Source organism: Gymnogyps californianus, chromosome 6 (genome assembly GCF_018139145.2).
Source record: "Gymnogyps californianus isolate 813 chromosome 6, ASM1813914v2, whole genome shotgun sequence".
NCBI classification, from domain to species: domain Eukaryota; kingdom Metazoa; phylum Chordata; class Aves; order Accipitriformes; family Cathartidae; genus Gymnogyps; species Gymnogyps californianus.
The window spans coordinates 26,373,676-26,395,052 of NC_059476.1; the positions used below are offsets into that span (position 1 = coordinate 26,373,676).

The following is a 21,377-nucleotide window of genomic DNA, read 5'->3' on the forward strand; positions in this document are numbered from 1 at the left end:
AGGAATTTGTATTCCAGAGATATCAACAGGGGTCATAAATTGGAATTTTTCTGTAAAAATTAAGCAATAAAAAACACTGAATCACTAAGTGGATCGAATAATGAACTATATCCTTGTCTCAAAGTGAGCTGGCACAGGCCAGCACAGTGTGAATTATTTCCTTCTTACAGAATTCCTGCGCAATTAATAGGATGAACGCATGACTGCAGATCTCACAATTTGGTTAGGATTTGGGGTTCAGTTTGCCAGTATTGGCTTGAAGTTAGGCAGAATAAATAGAAGCTGATCCCTAAAAACAAGTGTACTCCAGAAAAAAAAAGAGATAATGTAGTGCAAGTAGATTAGTTTGTGTGAGAAACGCTCTTTTCCTTGGAGAAGAAGTGAAAGGAGAATACATCCTTCCCATGAGAATAGGGATAGTAAAGGGAAAACATCTCACACATCTTACACTTTCTGAAGGGTCAGGGAGAATTGTACTTTTCCAACTCTTTACTAGGCCTTTGAGGAATAAAAGAGAAAATAACGCTGCCACCGATCAGCAAAGTGGTGAAAGAAAAGACAGGATGGTGAACAATTCTAACTGACTGAGTCCTTGGCTTGTCTTCTTGATTAGTATTTTTTCTAAGTTAGAATTTTCTACTCTTGTTATCACATTTACTTCTCTGGCTTCAGGCTGCACTGTCCCTGACAGATAATATGACCACTTAGATGTGAAAATGTTTGAAAAAAAGACCATTGAAGAAAGGAATTGCAGAAACGGAGGGGCGTGTTGTCAAAAACTAAAAGTTAATAAAAGCTAGCAATAACTAAAAATATTGTGAGGATTATATGATGAGTTCCAAGTAAAAATTTCTGAACAGTCAGGTTCCACATATTTCTTATTGCTTCACTATTATCTACGTGATATACCTTTGCACAAGAAAGCAAGGGTGTCCACAACGTTTTGCTCTCTTTTTGTGGCGATGCCAGTGGCAATCAGAAGAATTAACCCTACTTTTTCCAAGATTCTGGAAGTGCCCTACTGAACGACTCATTCAGGGACATTGATTTAGATAATAATGTGAGCAGATAAACAGCTCTCCATATAACAATTTGGAACCTTCATGTTAAATTATTCTCATTTATAATGTGAAAATGCTAAATATTTTATACATAGGGATTTTAATTAGAGAAGGTACAGAGTTTAAGTGTGCTTGCTTAGGCTTTCTGAATTTGTCACGTCTGCAAAATATGGCCAATAATTTAAAAAAAAAAAGTATTTTCTGAGTTTATTGCAAACTCCTAGGCTGCATTAGAATAAAATTTTATCAGTGTAGACTGTATTATTCATCTGTGGACGGAACACATGAGGAATATAGCAGGGAATTAAAATATGAAATACAGATACATAAATTTGAAATATGAATAAAATATTAAATAATAAAGATCACTGTTAATTTTTCTTAAAAACAAAAAGTTTCATTCTGAATTTAGGTGAAGGTCAGACTTGGCTCCTTTAAAGGAATCCGTTTGCTCATTTCTAGTATTACATGAGGTTTACAACAGGTGATTCCCAGCACTATGGAACTTTATTCCATGGGGAGCTCAGAAAGCCTATGCTCAGATTTTAAAAAGACTATGTCCTTGCTACATCTAGCAGAGCTTAAGGTCCCTCTGAAAGAAGTGCAGCTCACACAGAGCAAGACTGGTCTGAAAACCTAGCCAATATGAAGCAAGGGAGGATGAAAAGGAGTATGACCAAGGCATCTGCTTCAAAACTGTATCATGGCTGCAAACCAAAAACCCTAATGTAGACATAACCAAAGGCCAACATCTGTAGTTTCTGGCATGCACTTATGTTTTGATTCACAAGACAACTCATGTGAAAAAGAGATGATGACCTCTCTTCACACAAGTAGAGTTCACGTGATGTGACGGCTTTCGTATAGTTCTAACTGTGTCCCCCAGCGCTCATACTCAGAGCATTGTTCACGGCTACAGGAAATTAAAAGCTTAAAACACGGTTGATGCTGTCTGACATGAACGGTGAGCATAGGGACTGACACACTGAATTTGGGTCTGGGTTTCAGGAGGAAGATACAACATTTTTTGGAAAATATTATCCTTAAAGCCTGACATGAGACTCTTTGCTTTTAAAATTGTGGACTCATGGTAGTCCTAGATATCTGTTATTTTAAGGTCTCTGTGTCCAACTAAAAAATAATCTAGTTTAGGCTCTGAAATTCTCTTGACATCTAAGAGAAAAGTCTCTTCTCCTGACTACCTGTGGAAAAAGGACTATGCTTTCATACTCTTTCACAATAAGTCTGATGGAAGGGAATGAAAAAGGTTTTGTTTGCTTACTGCGCTCATGAGAGAGTCCAGCACACTGACAGCAAATGCGGTTCCACATGCAAAGGGCTGCGTGAGATACAATTCTGTGTCTGGATCATCATCATCATCTTGGTCCAAGAACTGAACGTTTGAATCATTTACTGAAAATAATAATAATAATAAAATCATAAGGTGCTTCTGGGTCACCAGCATGTGACCTTACACATTACACAGTCAGAAAGAAAAAGAAACGGCATATGTCTGGAAACACAGACTTGTGTCTTTGACGTCACTGAAAATGAAATCAAGATGGATGTGAAAATGTGCATTTAAAAATCTGTTGATCATTATCTTGCTCGTAAGAGGTGACTCTCTTGCTCTTGAGAGGTGACTATCACTTTGTCGTAAAAGTAGCTTCGTGGCACCAGCTGCCTGCACTCAGAATGAGATACATGATGCTCTTTTATATATTGAGACAATCTTGGTATTGGTCGGGTACAGTGGCTAAGGCTGTATACATGTACAGTGAAATGTTATCACAAGATACCAAGTCAGAACCCTGTTGTAAAATAAAGGCTGTCCATAAAACTCTGATATAGCCCACAAGCATCTGTTAGATGTGCTGCTGTGATTCTTACTGGGGTGGTGTTAATGCACTTAAGGCTCAAAAGAGGATAAACTGTCCCTTTAACATGCATCTATTTGAATGAATGAGCAATACTCCAGCTATTCTCTTGCAGCACTGCCTTTTGTTCAAATATTTGTCTCCATAACTTCACTTCCTTAGCCAGAAATTCTATATTAGCCAGTGTGAAAAAGAATCTACATCAGGCTGTTTTAAAGAAAAAGCCCAAATAAAGTAATATTTGTCATTTAGACTTTCTCTGGCATTTCATTGTCACAGTTAAGCTCTCTGCCTCTACCTCATTCCACTAAAAATAGTTGTTTCCTTGAGATCAGTGTATCAAGTGGATCATATTTCATGAAATATTTCATTTCCATATTAGTCCTCCTCAGGCATGAAAGCACAGACTGCTTAGCTATGCCATCGAAATACCCTTTAACTTACTAAATGACAAATTAATTTCAGTTCCCATGCAAGGAAGGGAAATTAAAAACTTTTTCAGCATTTGAAACTGCACACATTAACTATGTCCCTGTTCTCCATGTGAACACATCTCCTGAGCCAACTCTGCGAGCTTTGAAAACAACACAAGAGTTGCTGTTAACTTGATGAGATTTCGGCTCTGGACTTCTTAGGTTAGAAATTCTTCTGCCTGCTATTCTGATCTTCTTTCCTATATTGTTTCATTTTCCATCCACTCCTTCTCCAACCTGTATATACTAGTGTGCTTGCCATGCTTAGCTTACAAAACATGGACAACTATAGATAAAGCCTCACAATAGCTGTCTAAAAGAGATGAGAATTGTTATCCTCCATTCAGAGCCCTGTTGAGCCAGTACTTGGCCATGATCATTCAGTCAGGACCTGAGCTGAAGTAGGATTTAAAATTCCTGCCTTCCCAATCCCTGATGTAACCATGAAAACAAAACACCTCAGTGTTGTAAACAGAAAAGTGTTCTGCCCTGGGAGTCAGAAGAATTTCATCCTAGCAAACACCAATATCCACAATACTCCTTTCTTTGTTCAATGGTTATCAATTTATTCTCCAGATTCTTGAGCAAAATAGTATTTGAAAGCCTGACGTATCATTTTTAAATGTACTTTTTGAAGAGCTTGTGCCTTAGTTTAATTTGCTAGTTGAGAGTAGGCACTATTGACAGCAGCATTCTTTTTCAACTTACATCTGGCAGACTAATACCTGACTTTGACACCAGCTTGCTAGCTGTGTGTGGTGTCAGTTTCCAAGGTACTACAAACCTAACGTGAATTCTGCAAGTGTGGTTTTATCCTCAATATCTTTATCTTCCCGATGCAAGTTAGCATGCTAGGATTTCTACAAAAGGTTTCTGGGCCAGGTGAGGTAGGCTCAAATGTGGGGTGCTGCGCCACAGGAAAAGCTCATAAACACTGCTCGCAAAAGCTGGCGAGAGCTCTCTCTATTGAGAGGGAGCAACGCAGAAGCTTGGCTGCTTTTTTACAGCTTCAAAACCTGAGCTTCTGAGAACTGAGAAAAGGCCTACTCCCCGAAATAAACAAATAGCTTAAGGGCAAGTATGATGCTGGGGTTTTTTTTCCTGATATCTTTTACTTCTTGGACTTCCTGTGAGAACTGCTAAGGCATGTCCACCAAATTGACAATAGGCTGAAATAACAAAAAGAGAAAGAGAAAGAGAGAGAGAAAAGGAGAGAAAAATTGGTGGGGGGGAGAGAGGGCCCGGGAGGTGGGGACACAGGCCAAAGAAAATGAATTGGTGAGAAGGTGCTATGAAAACAGCCGGCAGGTCAGGCGAGTGTGATCAAAGGTTTACTGATGCTGCGTGAAAAAAAAAATCATTAAGAAAGGCCAGAACAAGACAGTCAATTTCAACCAGAACCACAAATAAAACACATTCAAAGCAGTGCCATGAGGGTAGCCCCTCTGATACAGCCAGATAAATAAAGGAAAAGCTGATGACAGTAAGAACAACAACAGAAAATAGACAGTGATGTGAAGGAAAAAGGCACTTCTTACCCAGTTCAGTTATCATTAGAATGTGGGTTCCACTGTTTTTTTCCTGACTGATTGAAACCAAAGGCAGAAGTTTGCCAGGCTTAGCTAATAAGTAAAGTATTTAGGGGAAAAAGAAAGTACAGAAAGAGAATAAAGTAAGGGAAAAAGACAAGTAAGGCTCTAAAAAATAAAGCTGAAAAAGAAAATAAAAGGACAAAGGACCACAAATCAAGTTTGTATTTGCCATGAAAAAAACAGAACAGCTTCTGCACTTCACATCACACCACTTGACAACATAAATACCCACAGCTAGAGTGGAAATCAGAGCCTGGTTACCTACCATCATTGTATTCTCAGGAGTAAAATGTCTCATACTATTATACAGAGTTTGGTTACACATGATTAAACAGTTCTGGACCATGAAGAAATAAACAAATGGCCTCTTACTATTGATTAAATGCACAGGAAATGTCTGCTCATACTTACTGTGGTTTTTTTTCTTTTCTAACCTTAGCCCAAAGACCCCGGCTTATTTGTTACACTATGTAAAAAGCATCTTATCTGATTGAGTGTTTATTTAAGAAAATGGAGAAAACCCAAAGGAAAGAGAGAAATATATTTCAGTTATTCAAATAAAGTGAAACAACTGTTACTAATCTTTCTTTAGAGAGAGTAATTCAAAACAGTTATCAGAAGAGAAAACATAGCAGTGTAAGATACAGTATAGGTAATTTTCCTGAGACTGCATAACAAGTGAAGTGGGAAAAAGATATGGGAATGTACATGAAAGGATAAATGTTAGCTTTCCTTACCTAGCTCTGTTATAATAGGGATGTTGGCTCCTGTTGTAATGGAGGGTTGACGTAACAGGCCATGGACTGGACTGTTGTCTGGAGATGACCTATCCATCCCAGGGGGTGTAAAGCCTAAAAGGAAAAAAAAAAAAAAAAAGAAAAAGAGAAAGAGAAAGTTTACACAGGACAAACTATATAAAAAAATCCCCACCGACAGGGAATTCCCTATCTCTAATTTTCTCCACCACCCCCCCCCCCAAAAGTATGGTAAAAAAATTGTCATTTTACAAAAAAATTGACTTAATTTTCAACAATTATTTCTTAAAAGCATAATCTTTCACAAATATGCAGGTCATTTCTACTGTAAGATATTTGGTAGCTGTCCTGGTTTCGGCTGGGACAGAGTTAATTTTCTTCTTAGTAGCTGCTACAGTGCTGTGTTTTGGATTTAGAGTGAGAATGATGTTGATAACACTCCGATGTTTTAGTTGTTGCTAAGTAGCACTTATCTTCAGCCAAGGACTTTCCAGTTTCCCGTGCTCTGCCAGTAAGCAGGTGTGCAAGAAGCTGGGAGGCAGCAAAGCCGGGGCAGCTGACTTGAACTAGCCAAAGGGGTATTCCATACCATGGAACGTCATGCCCAGTATATAAACAGGGGGGAGTTGGCCGGGAGGGGGCGGATCGCGGCTCGGGAACTAACTGGGCATCGGTCAACGAGTGGTGAGCAATTGCATTGTGCACCACTTGCTTTGTATAGTTTAATTCTTTTAGTATTGCTATTGTCATATTATTATTATTATCATTATCATTGTTTTTCATTCCTTTCTGTCCTATTAAACTGTCTTTATCTCAACTCACGAGTTTTTTTTCCTGATTCTCTCCCCCATCCCAGGGGTGGGGGGGGCAGTGAGCGAGCGGCTGCGTGGTGCTTAGCTGCCGGCTGGGGTTAAACCACGACAGTAGCTAATGGAGAAACTGAAATTTATTTTGTTATCCCAGGTAGCCTTTGCATCAAAACATGCAAAACGGAAAGAGTAATGCTTACTTAAATATAAATTAAAAAATAAAGACTTCAGTGTTAGAGAGGTTAATTTTGTCCTATTAGTACTTTAAATAAACCTGAAACAAACACCTTTCCCTAAACCTCACTTAACATTTTAAAGAGTATTGTTTGTAAACAGTAGTACAACTACTAGGAACAAATTGCTTCCATTAGCAGGTTTTAGGTTTGATCAACATGCAGGATTTAAAATTTTCTAACTGTTTTCCCGGAGCAATACAACCCACACAAAGGTGGTTTTTTTTTTCTTTGCAGGTGTACCATTCATAATATGCATTTTTATGAGGATTACATTTACAGGAATACTGGGATGGAAGGGCACATTCTAACAGAAAAAAAAGATAGGATGGAAGGAAAAAGACACAGGTTTTCAAATGGTATGTAAGAGGAATGCTTGCAAAGAAAGTAGAAAGAGTTTTATACCTTTGGGGATGTAAAGGAAACAAAGGTGGGAGAGGAAACATATTGGCAGGCACTCAAAGAAAAAAAAAGATCTGGAAAGCAGCAAGGTTCACCTCTAAAAAAGATTGTGTTTTCAGCCCGATTCTCTACACAGTTTGAAATGGAGCTCTTGACACTGAGCATTTTTTAATCTTTTTTTTTTTTTTTTTAAATAAAAAATACCCAGGCAAAGCCTTTTGGAGTTTGATTGTAAGTACTGAAAAATAGGCAGTTATACAAAAGCCCATGCAACAGCTGGACTGGAAATTCACAGTTGAGACTAATGCATTCCATCTCCCTTGTCCGTTAAAGCTGTGGAAAGCACGGGAACGTTCATTTAATGTCATTATTGCAGAAGTGATGGTGAAGCCAGAGTTTGACTTTAGGGTTTCATGTAGACCAATGTCAAGGCAGCATTTTTAAGCAAATATTTGTCTGCTAGGAATAGGATTGAGCCAAGCTCACTTTAAAATACACATTTCTGAGAAAACATTCCAGTTTTTTGCCACATTATGCCTGAGTTCTTTGACTTCACACCTGACATCCAGGGACAGACTTTTGATCCTCTGTCTGAACTAGATTTGAATTCACCATATACCCATTCTAAATTAATCACAGCCAAATTAATTCCTGATGTAACTTCATTATCTTCTTGCAGTGTGGAAACTGTTTCACTGTGTTAAACTCATTGATACTTTCATCTGCTACTGAATTCAGGAGAAGATGATATGATATTGTCTACTTTACCTTTCTTCAGTTTGGGGACTAATTTACAAACCAGGAAATCTCTAAACTAAACTGCAGTTGTTAACATGTACTGGTTTTATATTTTCTGAGGGATTTATGGTTCTTTTCCAGTGATAATTACCATTACTCTTAAACTGTCCCTAAACAAGACAAACTATAAAGACCACTAGATCTGGAGTTCTTGATTTAATGGGATTTAAATTTTTATTTGATATTCTGTTCATTTCTCCCTATGTTTTGTCTAGATCACATATAGAATATATAGGTAATAAAACTAGAATCACTGAGAAGAGAGACTTACTTAGCCCTCCATAAGGCACCAGTATGAATTTCCTTCTATCACATGAAAGCTAGATACAACATGAGGATTGTAAGGACAGGATAAATGAAAAGGGAGTGAAAAGCCTGTGAAGAAATTCCTTGGGAGAAAAGTGGATGTGGTATCTTCAACAGGCTTGCAAGACAAAATCATCACCATAGGCAAACCTAAGAGAGCAAAGCAATTCTATTTAATATTACCAGCACATAGAAAATCTTTAGAAAGCAGATTTCTTAGAGACAATCGGAAATGTTGGCAATGTTAACAGTCGGTCATTTAATACTACTCGTTGTGCTGAAACTAATTCAATAAGACCGGCATGGTGACAGTGAGTTGCATTCCCAACTGGTATCAGTTTGCAGATGTTTCCTTGTGTCTGGCACTGTGACTGATAGCCGTATTGGCTCTTTGGATGCTTACTTCTGCACGGCAGAGCCTAGGATTCTCAGACTCACAAAGTGAATCTAACAGAGTTCCTTCAGGCACCACCTCATGAGTTAGAGGTAACCCTGACACTCTCACAACAGCAGGAAAATTAAAGTGGGACTCCAAAGGGAGAGAATGCTGTCTGAGGACAGGTGGGTATTAGTGTAACACCTCCTTCTGCAGCAGGCTCCGGTGTTTAAGTTTTGCATTCTGTTACTCTACAGGAAAGGCAAGACTCGGCTTTTGTCACAGTACATTAAAGAAAGCTCAAGTAGCTGTAGACTCCTTGAGCAGTTACAGTGGCAGGCCCAGTTGGGTCCTCTGCAGAATTACAAGTCAAAATGGCAACAGCAAGACTTTTTACACTCACTTATATGAAAGCAGAGAAAACTAATCTTGTTCCCAAGCACCCTAGGGGTTGTACTGCTGGGAGTATCCCTAGAGGCCCTGCTTCTCTCTTTTTCCTGAAGGCTTTTCTCTCCCCATCTCAGGATGCACTCCCTAAAACATCTTTTAGTGAATCAGGCTCTTCAGATGGTAAGAGCACATCGGTATTTCCCTACTAGCCAGAAGCAAATTGAAGAAAGTTGGCATTACTGCATCTAAATGTGTAAGTCCTTCTTGCCCTCCCTCTACTGCAATGTGCACACACACAGAGGCACGCACATGCACACTCTCCATCGAAGGCTATTTGTAGCCACCTCTCTCTAACCCTTCAAATATTTGTCTTCCTAGGATGGTGTTAGAAGATTGAAGTAAATGTGGCATTTCTGTTAGACACAGACTGTCAGGAGCTCTGTAATTGCACACTGCACACATAGTGCATTCAGTCTGAAACGCAGGAAGCATGTTAAAGGGATTTTGTTTTCTCCTTGAATGAAAAATAGACTCATGCCTTAATATTTTTCATCCTGTGGTCTTGGAAGATGTGAGAAATATCTGCTATTTTAATTTAATTTCCTTGTCTGTGCTTAATTCAGACACCTCTACAAATCCCCTTTTTAAAAATATAAAAATCTTCAAATATTTTCAGGAAAAGGAAAATTGGAGTATTTGGGGATTTTGTGTGCCTATATTTGGAGTCACAAGGCATTGTACACCTTCAGGCCACATTCCTGCTCCCAAGTCACAACGTAAACTCTATACATAGGCTCTCTATTTTTTTCCTCCAGGAGAGAGAAAAAAAAAAAGTGCAGGAAAACTAACCTGCTTTATCAGAACTTTCATTTAAAGGCATGAAAAACTACAAGTGACAGCTGTGCAGATTCAGTGAATGTGACATTTCTGAATTTCTTCAACTTGACGTGTAAACACCTTAAATCGGTAATGCTATATGCATAATACATGACCTGTATTTTGACATCCATCATCAAATGCTGACTTGAGAAAATACAGGTTTGTACGTCAAGGAATAGCACCCATAAAGCAGGGAGAAATTCAGGTCACAGGGTATTAGGAAAACTCTATTTCATTACAGAAGCTGAAACAAGCTAAGGCATCAGATTTAAGATCCATTTTCAGCTGTGAAAAGATTCAATTCCTCTGCACAGAGCATTCATTTAGAAATGACATGCTTTCCTCACAGCCTCTTTTCATTTTCCTTTTCATATTCCCTTTTCTCCTTCAGTCCCCAAACCTTGTTCCATTAACGCTCATCAAAATCATAAAACAGGGCTGATAGTTGTGATCTTCTTATAACCACAGTGTCTCCTTGTTCAACAAACAACTGAGGGAGCTGTGGCTACAATTGCTTAACAGGATCTACCTCTACAGTAAAATTCACATGGCCTGTGCAAGCCTGAGCACAGTCCCTGCATAAGGAAATACAGTGAGAGTGGGGGGCTTCTGGAGAAGGGAATTCTCTTTGCCAACAATTAGGAGGTCAGGTGCAGCACAATCATATCAGTCCCTGCAGCCACTGCATCCAATATTAAATTGCTGTACTGGGTAAGCGATCGCCTTTGCATCACTTGGTTTTTGGGTTTTTGTGTTTTGTTTTGTTTTTTCTTTTCTCTTCACTTATTAAACTGTCTTCACCTCAACCCATGAGTTTTTTTCTCACTTTTGCCCTTCTGCTTCTCTCCTCCATCCCACTGGGGGGAAGTGAGCAAGAGACTGGGTAGGGGCTTAGTTGCCAGCCAGGGTCAACCCACCACCATTGGCTATAGTGATAACCACCACCACATCAAACTGAGGAAATGGCTTGGACTTCAACAGGAGGTAGCAAGCCCCTGTGCCTCTCTGAAACAAGGTGCTGCCAAACAGTGGATTAAATATATCATGCCTCTGAGAGGAACACAGGGTCTGGGCTCCTGTTGTGCTCAAAATCAGTGAGGACTGGCAGTCGGGAGTCACTGCTTCCCTCCCAGCAGCAGCCTCCCTCTCTGAGAGGCAGGGGCTCCCATGCCCTAACTCAGCTACCTGCTCTGAAGGAGTTTGAGCCTCCTGCAGTTCTCTGCAGAAAGCAGGTGGTTCAACGTTTTGATTCTATGCAAAGAAATATTTCCCAGCTCCCTCTGGGGAGGGATGCTACTGCTCACAAAAGCAGGTGAAACAACCAAACAATTGCCTTAGAGGCAAGATCCTACCTCTTTAAGATGTCTCATCTTTGTGGAAGGAGAACCTTGGGGAAACTTCCTCCCCACAAGGAGAAAAGCTCTTTTTTTCAAGAGTTACTGGGGATCCAGGTGCTGCCCAGCTCAGAGCTCAGCAGGGCCAGTTGGCTATGAGCCCTCCTTGACTCTTACAAAACACCACCTACAAAGCGATGAGCAGTACTGGGTTTCTGCAAGAGCTGTGCCTCCTGAGCCAGGCTGATCCATGGTCCTCTCAGGAACAAAGGTGGGCACTAACTGTGGCTCAGCAGTAACATGCAGGTATTCTGGGAGCCACAGTGGCACTGTGATGAAGTTCAAAATTAAAGAATGCTGGCATGGCTTAACAGTCACTTTTGCCCACTGAAAGCTCCAGCAATAATTATAGTTTGCCCTGCTTACGTGTAGTTTGGAGCAACTGACCTGATGGCCAAGTGATCTGCTGATTGTGCTGGCCATAAACCACTGGTTTTTGTTCCTGTGCAGTTCACTTGACTGAGTAATGTCCCATGAAATGCAGGAAGGTTTGCTCTACATAACAGTAAATATATCCTCTTAGTTTGCTGAGGGGCCAATGTAGAAACAAATTTGGCTCTTGGATGTGCACTGCTTCTGTTCCACTGACTTCACAGAGACCCAGATGGGCATATTCTCAAACTGGATTTTTATGTTACGTTTATAAAATATCTTCCATTCTAAAGGATCATAATGGATCCTTATGATCCTCTTCCCCTTTCCCCCTGCCCCTTTCCTCTTCGCCTCCCTTCCCTTTCAAAGATGTATGTTTTCCTAAACTGGAACTCTATGCAGGCAGAATGCAGTTTCCCAAACTGAAAATCCACTTGGCAGACCTAAAGGTTGTGGCTTTGTCATTAAAGTGCCATGTAAATTGATAGTGCCCTTTAAATAATGCTATTCTAGGGAAAGGTGCCATGGGATTCACTGGGTAACGTATGCACTAAAGTCCTCAAAAATATAATTTTAAAAGCATATATACTATTAACTAGCTCTGGCTCATCTAAGAAGCATGAAGCAACAATCGTATTTTGAGCATATATGAATAACACAGAGGTGGTGAACTGCCAAACATGCCCCCAACAAGTTATCATGCAGGAATATGGGACAAGGATTTTCATTAAGCAGAGCCAGCCAAAAAGAAATAATTCTCTTACAAAAGGACCTCACAGCTATATCCCTTTGCTACCGTTTGCTGACAATGTCCATTAATATTCCAGTGAATTCAATTGAATGATAGACTATACCTGTTATTCTCCAAAGTACAGCCACTTGGGTATACCTGGAAAGTTCAGCAGCAGTCATGCAGCTAAAGAGCTGCTGACATTCATGGGAATCTGTTACAGCCATTCAATTTAGAAATAGTTCTAGCTTCAACATCCCATGTGGTCTGAGACAGAGAGTTGTAGTTTGGCCTCAGAACCTGGAAATCCTAAATTCTGGTTTCAGTTCTGACTTTGACTGTAATTTGTGCCTGAAGATCTAATAATCTTTTGCAGATTATATCTAAAGCCCTGGAAAAGGAGAGGATGTGGGAGAGAGCTCCCAGCTCTCTCAGAGACTGCAGCATCTTCAGAGATGCTCTGGGCCCAAACATAGGCCACGCTAAATCTACAGAGAGTGGAGGGTGAAGAAGGATAGCTTTCTCAATTGTAACAACCCTCCAATGTTTTGGGACTGGAATAACCCCTGAAGCACCGAATGCTGAGAGACACTGTTACAGAGAACAAGCTGCCATCTTCCTCCCAAGAAAGTGCTCTTCTCTAACATCTGTTCACTCCCACACTGTTGAATTACAGAAACCTATAGGGAAAATGTCCAAATCAAAGCTCTAATGAAAGCACAGGGCAGCGGGATCAATGTTAGTTTCCACTCCCCAAAGTGTGAGAACTGTTCCTGGGTGGGTTAGTGGTCCCACGTGCTGAAAGTGTAAAGGATTTATAGGTTTACTGGTTCTTGCACTGCTCTAGCGAGGCAGGATTAAGCTGTAAAAACAAAGATCAAGAGAAGGATTGGAGTTTCATCATCTTGAGGTCTAGCATTGAATGACACCACATTGTTTCCATTTTCAATTGTGAACAGCATAATATGTTAGAAATAGCATTAATTTTAATCATAGTGCAGAATCATGTATAACTTAGGTTTTATTCACAAGTACTTATACAAGTCTTTTCCCAATTTAAGTGTCATTTTGAGTTTCACTATCAAACACACACAAAAAAATCACGACAAAGTCCATCTGAAACTGCCTGGGTTTTGTTTGTTTTTTGTTTTGGTTTTTTTTCACAAAATCTCATGTGGTAATTACCCAAACCATAGCTCTGCCGAGGTTCACCACAAGCTTACACAACCCAAAGCTACCAAAACAAATGGGCTTTCTTTACTAATGCTTTGCAGAGCATAGCCTTGATGTTCTCTCCTTGCTGTTTTGCTCACTTTAAGTGAGATAATACATAGTTACTAGCCATAGCACTTCCCTCATGTCTGCTAGAATGGAAAATTTATTTCTCTGTACAGTAAATATTCCTGGCCAGTATTAGTTTGACAAGAACTTCTCACTTTCAGTGGAATCAAGCACAATTTTACTGAATTTATTTTTATATTTGGTAAAGGGAAAACAAAATTAAAATTCTTTTTTTTGAAGGAAATTCTTCCTTCATTGTTTTTCAGTGCTACAGCAATTTTGTAAAGCTCTAAGCAAGTTTTTGCCTCGGTTACTGATTTCTTTGGCCTGACATATCCTATTTGGGTTTTTTTTTCAGCGAATAAAGCCAAGGTTGAACTAGAACTCCTGTTATGCAAGGCAGCCATCTTGTTTTATACACATCTGTCTTGGGAACATAAAATATACTCCAGGAGTACATCAGTGACTTATTCAGTCTCTAGTGCATAAGTAAACAATTCCAAAAGCATAAAACTTAGGAAAATAATTTCTTATTTTTTAAAGCACTGTATGGCACAGAGAAGAGTAAATCACAGAAACCTATGAGGGCCATGAAGACAGGCATAATGGTTACAGCCAAGCAAACCAGGATAATTGCCTGGGGCTTTTAGGCTATCAAGAAGGGAAATTAAAGATTAAACTGAGACACTCTGCAGGTTCACCATTGTGCAACAAGAAGAAGGGACAGGCCATCAGGAGTTTATTGCCTGATAGTTAGCACCATCTTGTAGCTGTCTTTAAGCATCTATTTTCTAAGCTATCTCCAGAAACAGAGGAATGATTGGGTAATTCTCTAATTGAAAACACCTAGGACAACACACAGTAAAATACAAAGGACTTCTAGAATGCAGAGGACAGCGGTTTCCAAACTACTTCACATTTACCCTATTGCTTGGGATGTGTTCACATTAATTTTATGCTATGTTTTTACAAACTGGTCAGAGAATATTTTAACTCCTTCCAATATACTATGTGCTTTGGATTTGTTAAATTCTTGTTTTGTTTTGTAATTGTAAAGTCATCTTTGGTTTTCCATCTACTTTTTCCCCCCTTTCTCTGTTGTCATGAACCTGCTTTTCCAAAGCCTACTCCTGTTGGGAAAGAATTTAGTTCTCTCACATTGTTTTTCTAGTGGAAATTTATCTCTTGGTGGCAAGTGACTATTCATTCTTTCTGGTGGGTTGCACCTCTAGGTATAGCACCTACTCCTAATACTACTGTCCAGGTGCTAAAGAGTAGTTTGGCTACTTCTCACAGACTTTTTTTTCTTTGCTTTTTCTTATTTTGTTCAGAAAGAACCACTAGAACTATACAAATATTTGGAAAGAGCGAGAAGAAATAGTAACGTGTATTCATTCAGCAATTATTATGGAATACACTTAAATTCATAATAAAATCAGAAATTATAATTCTTGTGGGTTTTAGCCACTTTCATTACAAACTTTATTTTTTAATTGTCCCTACTCTCCATTTACCATTTAATAGTTTTCTACACTAGGTACTTCTAGGGCACAAAATTGGTAGCATCTAAGTGTAGCACAGGTTTGCAGCTAAAAGAATTTAGTATAAAATGATGCCAACTTCTTTTCAGTTTAATCATTAATCAACCTTGCATATTTAGACCTCAGGCACAAATAAATAAATATGCTGAATAAAACTTATCAAATAAATTAAACTATATTACCTAGTTCAGAGAGACAGGTATTCAATAACTACAAACAAAATGGAAAGCTCACTATTAAAAATGATATATCGGCATGTTAGGCAAAACTCTACATTATGTCATTATATCCTACATTATATCATATAAAGTAAATTTTTCCTTAGTGAAAAAGGAAGAGCAAAGCCACATGTCATAGCAAGCAATCATTAAAAATATTTTGATAAATAAAAGTAACAATGTTGTCCAACACATGATTGGCAACTACTGAAACATAAATTAAACAAATTTCCCATTGCTGCTCATGGGAAAATTATGCAGATTAGAATTTGATTAGGTTTATATCATGAGACTCAATTTGGACTTTTAATCTATTAAGGTCCAATAAATGAGGCATCTGAATAGCTCCCCTGAGCAGCAACAGTAATAACCACAGCAGTCATTTTTTGCAATATGTATTCCGACAATTTCTTTAGCAGATGATTCCACGTCTTTAAGTACAATTACTTCGTAACTTCTACAAAAATTTCAGGTGTATACAGTGAGGAAATGGATCCATACAAAACGCTTAAACAGGCATTTTGTGATAATCAACATCTGTCACTCTGTTCTAGCAATATTGTTTTTCCATCAACTTCGACTTACTTACGGTCGACTTCATGGTCTGTGTGGGCTAAATAGTGCCAGCAGACTTGTAAATTACTCAAGCTGGAACTGAGCTGGAAACCTATGGTAAAATGTCATTAAGTTCTCCATAGGCTGGGTCAAAACTAAAATCTCACATTCAAGGCTGTCTCGGGGATCAAAGATTTAACTGTGAAGGCTAAGGCCTCATTTTATCAGAGAAATCTGAACTGGATTCCAAGAGCTGAGCTCTGAGACAGGTTGGATTCAGATCAAGACCACCTCTAATTTATCTAGCAGGTATGCTCCATAGGCTTCCTGCACATTTCCTGCAGTCTAACCTATTTGCAAGTATTCAAAAGCTCCTCTCCCGTCTTACTCCATATTGTAAAAAAGCAACTCTTGGCAAAGCCTGCCAACTAGGGAGCATATTGTGCCCATGTCCAGTCCTGCCAGATTTCACCAAATCCTGTCACCACTTTTTAGTGGACAGTTTGTCATAAAAGCACATAGTCAAGTGACAGTATGCAGGTGATTTCCAAAGATTAAATTTGTCATTTAAAAACTTCAGGGCTTGATTAAATGCTCAGAGTAAAGGAACGTGGATTTTGCGTTCATGTGTGAATATATTTTTTAAAGAAAGGCTTAACAGAGAATTTCCTTCTGGCATTCATGCTTTCAGCATACCACTACAAAGGTTCTCTGCAAGCCAAAATTTTTTACCCAAACTCCAAATTGAACACCATGAATAGGGGAAAAAAAATCAGTCATGCTCTTTGTCACTCAAATACTGCCTTCTGTAATACACAGAACTTCAGAGTAGCATGTCTGTTAAAGACATCTTAGTAGATATCATGTGTGAAAATGAGTATCAAGTTGTTTTGAACTATGCCAGTCTGCATAACACTAACTCAACCAACTTTTCCATAGAAAGCACAATAAATCACTCATACTCAGGTGCAGGTACCACTGTGGGGAATGATAATTGCCTAAGGACTATTTGTATACTTCTTCAAACAAAACCCCTTGATCCAAAAAGGTAGCTTACTACATCCCTGCTGCAGTTTAATCTGAACCTTGCAAATAATGTATGGTGCCCAATTTGAAATAGGAATAAGGAAACACCATCCTAGGGTTTGGAATATATTTTCAAAACATGTACATCATCCCATCAGCACAATTAGTTGCACTTCAGAATTATCTGTATTACTGGCCAGTATGAAAACCATCCGTGTCATGCACGATAAAGTAATAGGAAGGAAAGTATCTCCAGAAAGTACCTCCATTACAAGAAATGTCAACCCTCTTATACTGAAGTTCACAGGAATGGCTAACACATCAAACCAGCCTTATACTCTGTTCAGCTCAGTATATTATCCCTGTTTTATGTGTCACATATACATTATGCCACATTCTATTCCAGTTTCAATATAGGTCTACCAAATACTAAAATTGGCTAATTTATTGCAATTACTCTTGACTCTGACTGGCAACAAACAGACAGTGAAGATTTCCTTTTCTTTCTACTCCTCTTTTTTCACATTAAAAAAAAAAAAATCTAAATAGAAATTGCACAGTTACAGAATCAGGATGAATCTGAAGTAGCTCTCTAATTGCGTACTCTTGAATGATGTACCAGTAGCAATATATTAGCTACTAATAATATCTAAGGTTGTGTAGACACAACTGCCTAAAGAACAGCAGTGATACTACTGGTAGTACCCAATCTGTAAAGTTTGGGAACTTCTGCTTCAATCAGTACATGATCCAGAATCAAGAAGCCAGAAAACAATTTATGCCTCTGATGGCTTTTCTAGGGGGAAGAATAGCCAAAGCATACAGTCACCAGTGTAAATTAACAGATAATTTGTTCAAATGTATCAAGAAAAAAGGAAAAGTATACACAAAACCAGTGAGGTACTGCCGGCTCTTAAGAAAAGATGAACTTTCCATTGCTAAGTTTGCACTACTTTGGCTCACAGTTTTTCCCCTCTTAGTGAATATTAATCTCAGAAAGAAAATCAACTCATTGTCATGATAGAATGACTCACATTATTTTATTAGAGTTTTTGCTAAAATCTTTAAGGGTTTTGCCTGCCTCTCATAGTTCAAATGTTTTTTTATATTTAAAGAAGTACCAGCAGAAGTGTCTCTACACCAGCTCTATATTTATTTTATTTATATGAGATCCAAACCCCATTACACTAGCAACCAAGCTGGTAAACACAATGATAACAGTAAAATGTAATGTGGTATTCTTTAAGTAGCGAAAATTAGATGGCAACCATAAAATACATGCCATGGTACCCAGTGCACAGTACAGTCATACTGAAAACTTCCAGCAAGCAGGGGTTTTTTTCATTTTCAGCATTATATTGACTATTTACTATCATTCATACATCTAAATACTACTGTTGAATTTTAAAATGCCATAATCTCTACAAACACTTAAACAACATGTTAACTTTCCTATCCATTACTATCTACTGGAGAGTTAAATGGGTTGATAAAAAATAAAATGTTTACTTCCTTGTTGGAATTTCATTAGTACCAATATCAGTGGAAATAGCTGTCCTTTCAACTAGGGGTTTTGAATATTTCTGAGTCTTTAGTCTACTTCTTGTTGTTTGATAGGATTCTAAGAATAAATATTCAAGTTGAAGTGTGGATTTTTGTAGCTAGTGAGGTAGCTTAAGAAGTTTGAATCTGTGGTTTTGGGCAGGGCCAATCTGAAATATAAATCTACACATAAATTTTAAGGCCTATTTACATTTGACACCGCAAAGCACATTGCCATAAAATAAATAAAATCAAGATATATTCCAAATTTTAAGAAGCACCCTCTTTGTCTATATAATTCAGTCTACAGCTGTCTCACTCAAAATGGAAGATATGTCCAGGCAGACAAGAGTTTACATTGCCACTCAAGAACTGAATTGAAGATTTAATTGAAGAGGTAGTAATAATCAAATTCCCAAATGTTGAGAAACCTGGGAGACACAAAGGTAACATTGCACTTCTTGAGCAAGTAAGCGGAATCACTTCCCCTCTTGCAGGGAGAGTATTTTGAAATGTGCATCACAAGATACTTTGCATAAGCACTTCCCCACCGTTTTCTCCTGACAGACTTCCCATTGCTTATCAAAGGGTAGCTCCTGCATTGACTCACATGAGGGAAGTCCGACGGAGAAACAAGTCAAGAGAGTACTAGTCTTGGAGGAAAAGCTCAGGTAGGCACTGTTGTCCCCTGCCTCCCTTCACTGATCAGCAAGGGAGAGCAGCGAGATCTTCAGTCCCCAGTCCATCCTCTCATGAACACCTGGAAGGAAACACTCTAGGTCCTTTCCACATTGCTAGCTATCAACTTGGTCTCTACTGTTTGACAAGAAAAAAAATGAGGACATTTCTTCCCTCCCATGAATTTTAGGTCTCACATTAGGCTCATCAACACCTAATAATGAAATTTAAAAACAAAAAGCCTGCAATTTTCATTAGTTTTTAGTAAAATATCTATAGGTGCTAGACACTAAAAATAAATAAGAGGAGTTGAGAATGGAAACATTACTTACATGCCACTTGTCTGGCTAAGAAAATGTTGTAAATAAGACTTCAAATCTGTGTTTAAAATCTCCATGAATGTCATACTTCAAGGAATCCTTTTCCAAGATTTTGTGGCAAAATCCCTTTTTTATGAACTCTAAAGAAGATTTGGCAGGCAATGAAATCAACTAGGATACAATAGAGTATATGAGATATACCTGTTTGCTTAGGCACATTTATTAGAAAATAATTGGAAATAGCAAGGTTGCTAAATTTGAGTTATATGGAAAAATCTTTTTTATATTTGTCCTCTAAGAAAGAGTTCACCAAAACATTATTTTAAGCAGCTTGTCAAACACTGATTTCAAGCCAGGGTAGATTAGATAAATCAATTCAATAAGGATTTTTTTATATAGCTGAACTTATTTCTGAAAAGTTTGAAGTTACTGTTCTAGGAAGACATCTTCTTCATACATGAAAAGTTAGAATGGGAACAATTCACAAATTATTGAGGATTTACAACAGATATAGTTTCTAAAATACACAGTTTAATATGCTAGACAAATGGTTCAAGTACCTTTTCTGAATTTAATTTTGGTTACAGCATAAGCTGGTTTTGAGCAAGCTCACACTTGTGACTAATGGAACATTTGTTCTTAAGAATATCTCCTGTAACTGTAGCATTATTAATCCAATCCATCTGTCCTCAAACAAAAAAGAAACAATTCCACCAACTTTTTCTCAGCCCCCATATGACACGGCCTGATTTCAGTGAAATCTCTCTTCTTTTTTTTTAGAGGAGGAGTTAGTTCAAAAATGTCTGGCTATCTTTGCCCTCACTTGGAGACTCATTTCTAAGTCACAGAACAAGCAGACTCACGTGAACTAAGCAGAAATAGGAAATCCTATGAGGACATCCAATCACATTATAATCCTGCCTATGCATTTAAGCAAAAACTCTGTCAAGTCAAACTTACAGAAAATATATATGCTGTTACACTGTAGAGATACTTTGCCTCTCACTACTAACCAGTAATCATGCTCCTGTATTAGTATTAAGAGTATTTGGCATTTAAAGTTGAATACAAAATTTAAACCAGCAACCAAACCTCAAATCAATATGAAAGGTCCAATCTCAATTATACTTTCATAGGATCTACTTTAAAGCTCTAAGGAAAGTTTGCAAAAGATGAGGTATACCAATGACATTAGAGAAATTTTATATAATCTTAATCTTGTATCCAAATAAGTCAGTACAAAAATTCCCAGTAACCATAATCTTATTGGGGTGTGTTGAACAACAATAAATCACAATAACTAGTCAAGAACAAAGTTTACCCTCTTCCTTCAATAAAAATTCCTACCGTACCATTTGCAAAATCCATAGATTTACTTTTTCAGGTTTGGTTTGTTCAGATGTTAAAAAGAAAAGCTGCAAAAATACATTATTAGGAGCACAGCAGTTTTGATTCTCAAACGAAGGCCGTGCCTCAGTTCAGCTTGCATATCCAACTCTGCAGATGCTGAAAGGTTTAGAAGGTTCTTGATAACCAGAAGCTACCAAGTTTTTAGAGACTGCCTATTATGGAAAGTCTGGGCTGCCTCAAATTTAACCATGTCAAACTTAAAAATCAACAGGTCTGTCTTGATAAAAGAATGCCAAGTATTTTGTGAGTTTTATCCTAAATCTGACAAAGTTCTGCAGCTCACTAGCAGGTGTTAGATTCTGCTCTTCTACAATGGATATCACAGACTAGGATTTAACTGGAAGGAACAAAGAACTAAA

The 21,377-nt window shown here is 38.2% G+C and overlaps 1 protein-coding gene across 12 annotated transcripts in view; it reads right to left on the reverse strand.

Annotated features, from left to right (window-relative positions):
- KCNMA1 (potassium calcium-activated channel subfamily M alpha 1) overlaps positions 1 to 21,377 on the reverse strand; it is a 520,079-nt gene that overhangs the window by 17,955 nt on the left and 480,747 nt on the right. For 8 of the 12 annotated variants that reach the window (XM_050898974.1, XM_050898968.1, XM_050898969.1 and 5 more), the window contains 2 exons: positions 5,741 to 5,854; positions 2,344 to 2,474 (listed from right to left, as the gene is read on the reverse strand). In XM_050898974.1, the coding sequence (XP_050754931.1) occupies positions 2,344 to 2,474; positions 5,741 to 5,854 (245 nt within the window). Of the gene's footprint in view, positions 1 to 2,343; positions 2,475 to 4,949; positions 5,034 to 5,740; positions 5,855 to 21,377 lie in introns of all 12 variants that reach the window. The other 4 variants (XM_050898966.1, XM_050898972.1, XM_050898965.1 and 1 more) reach the window with 1 other exon arrangement.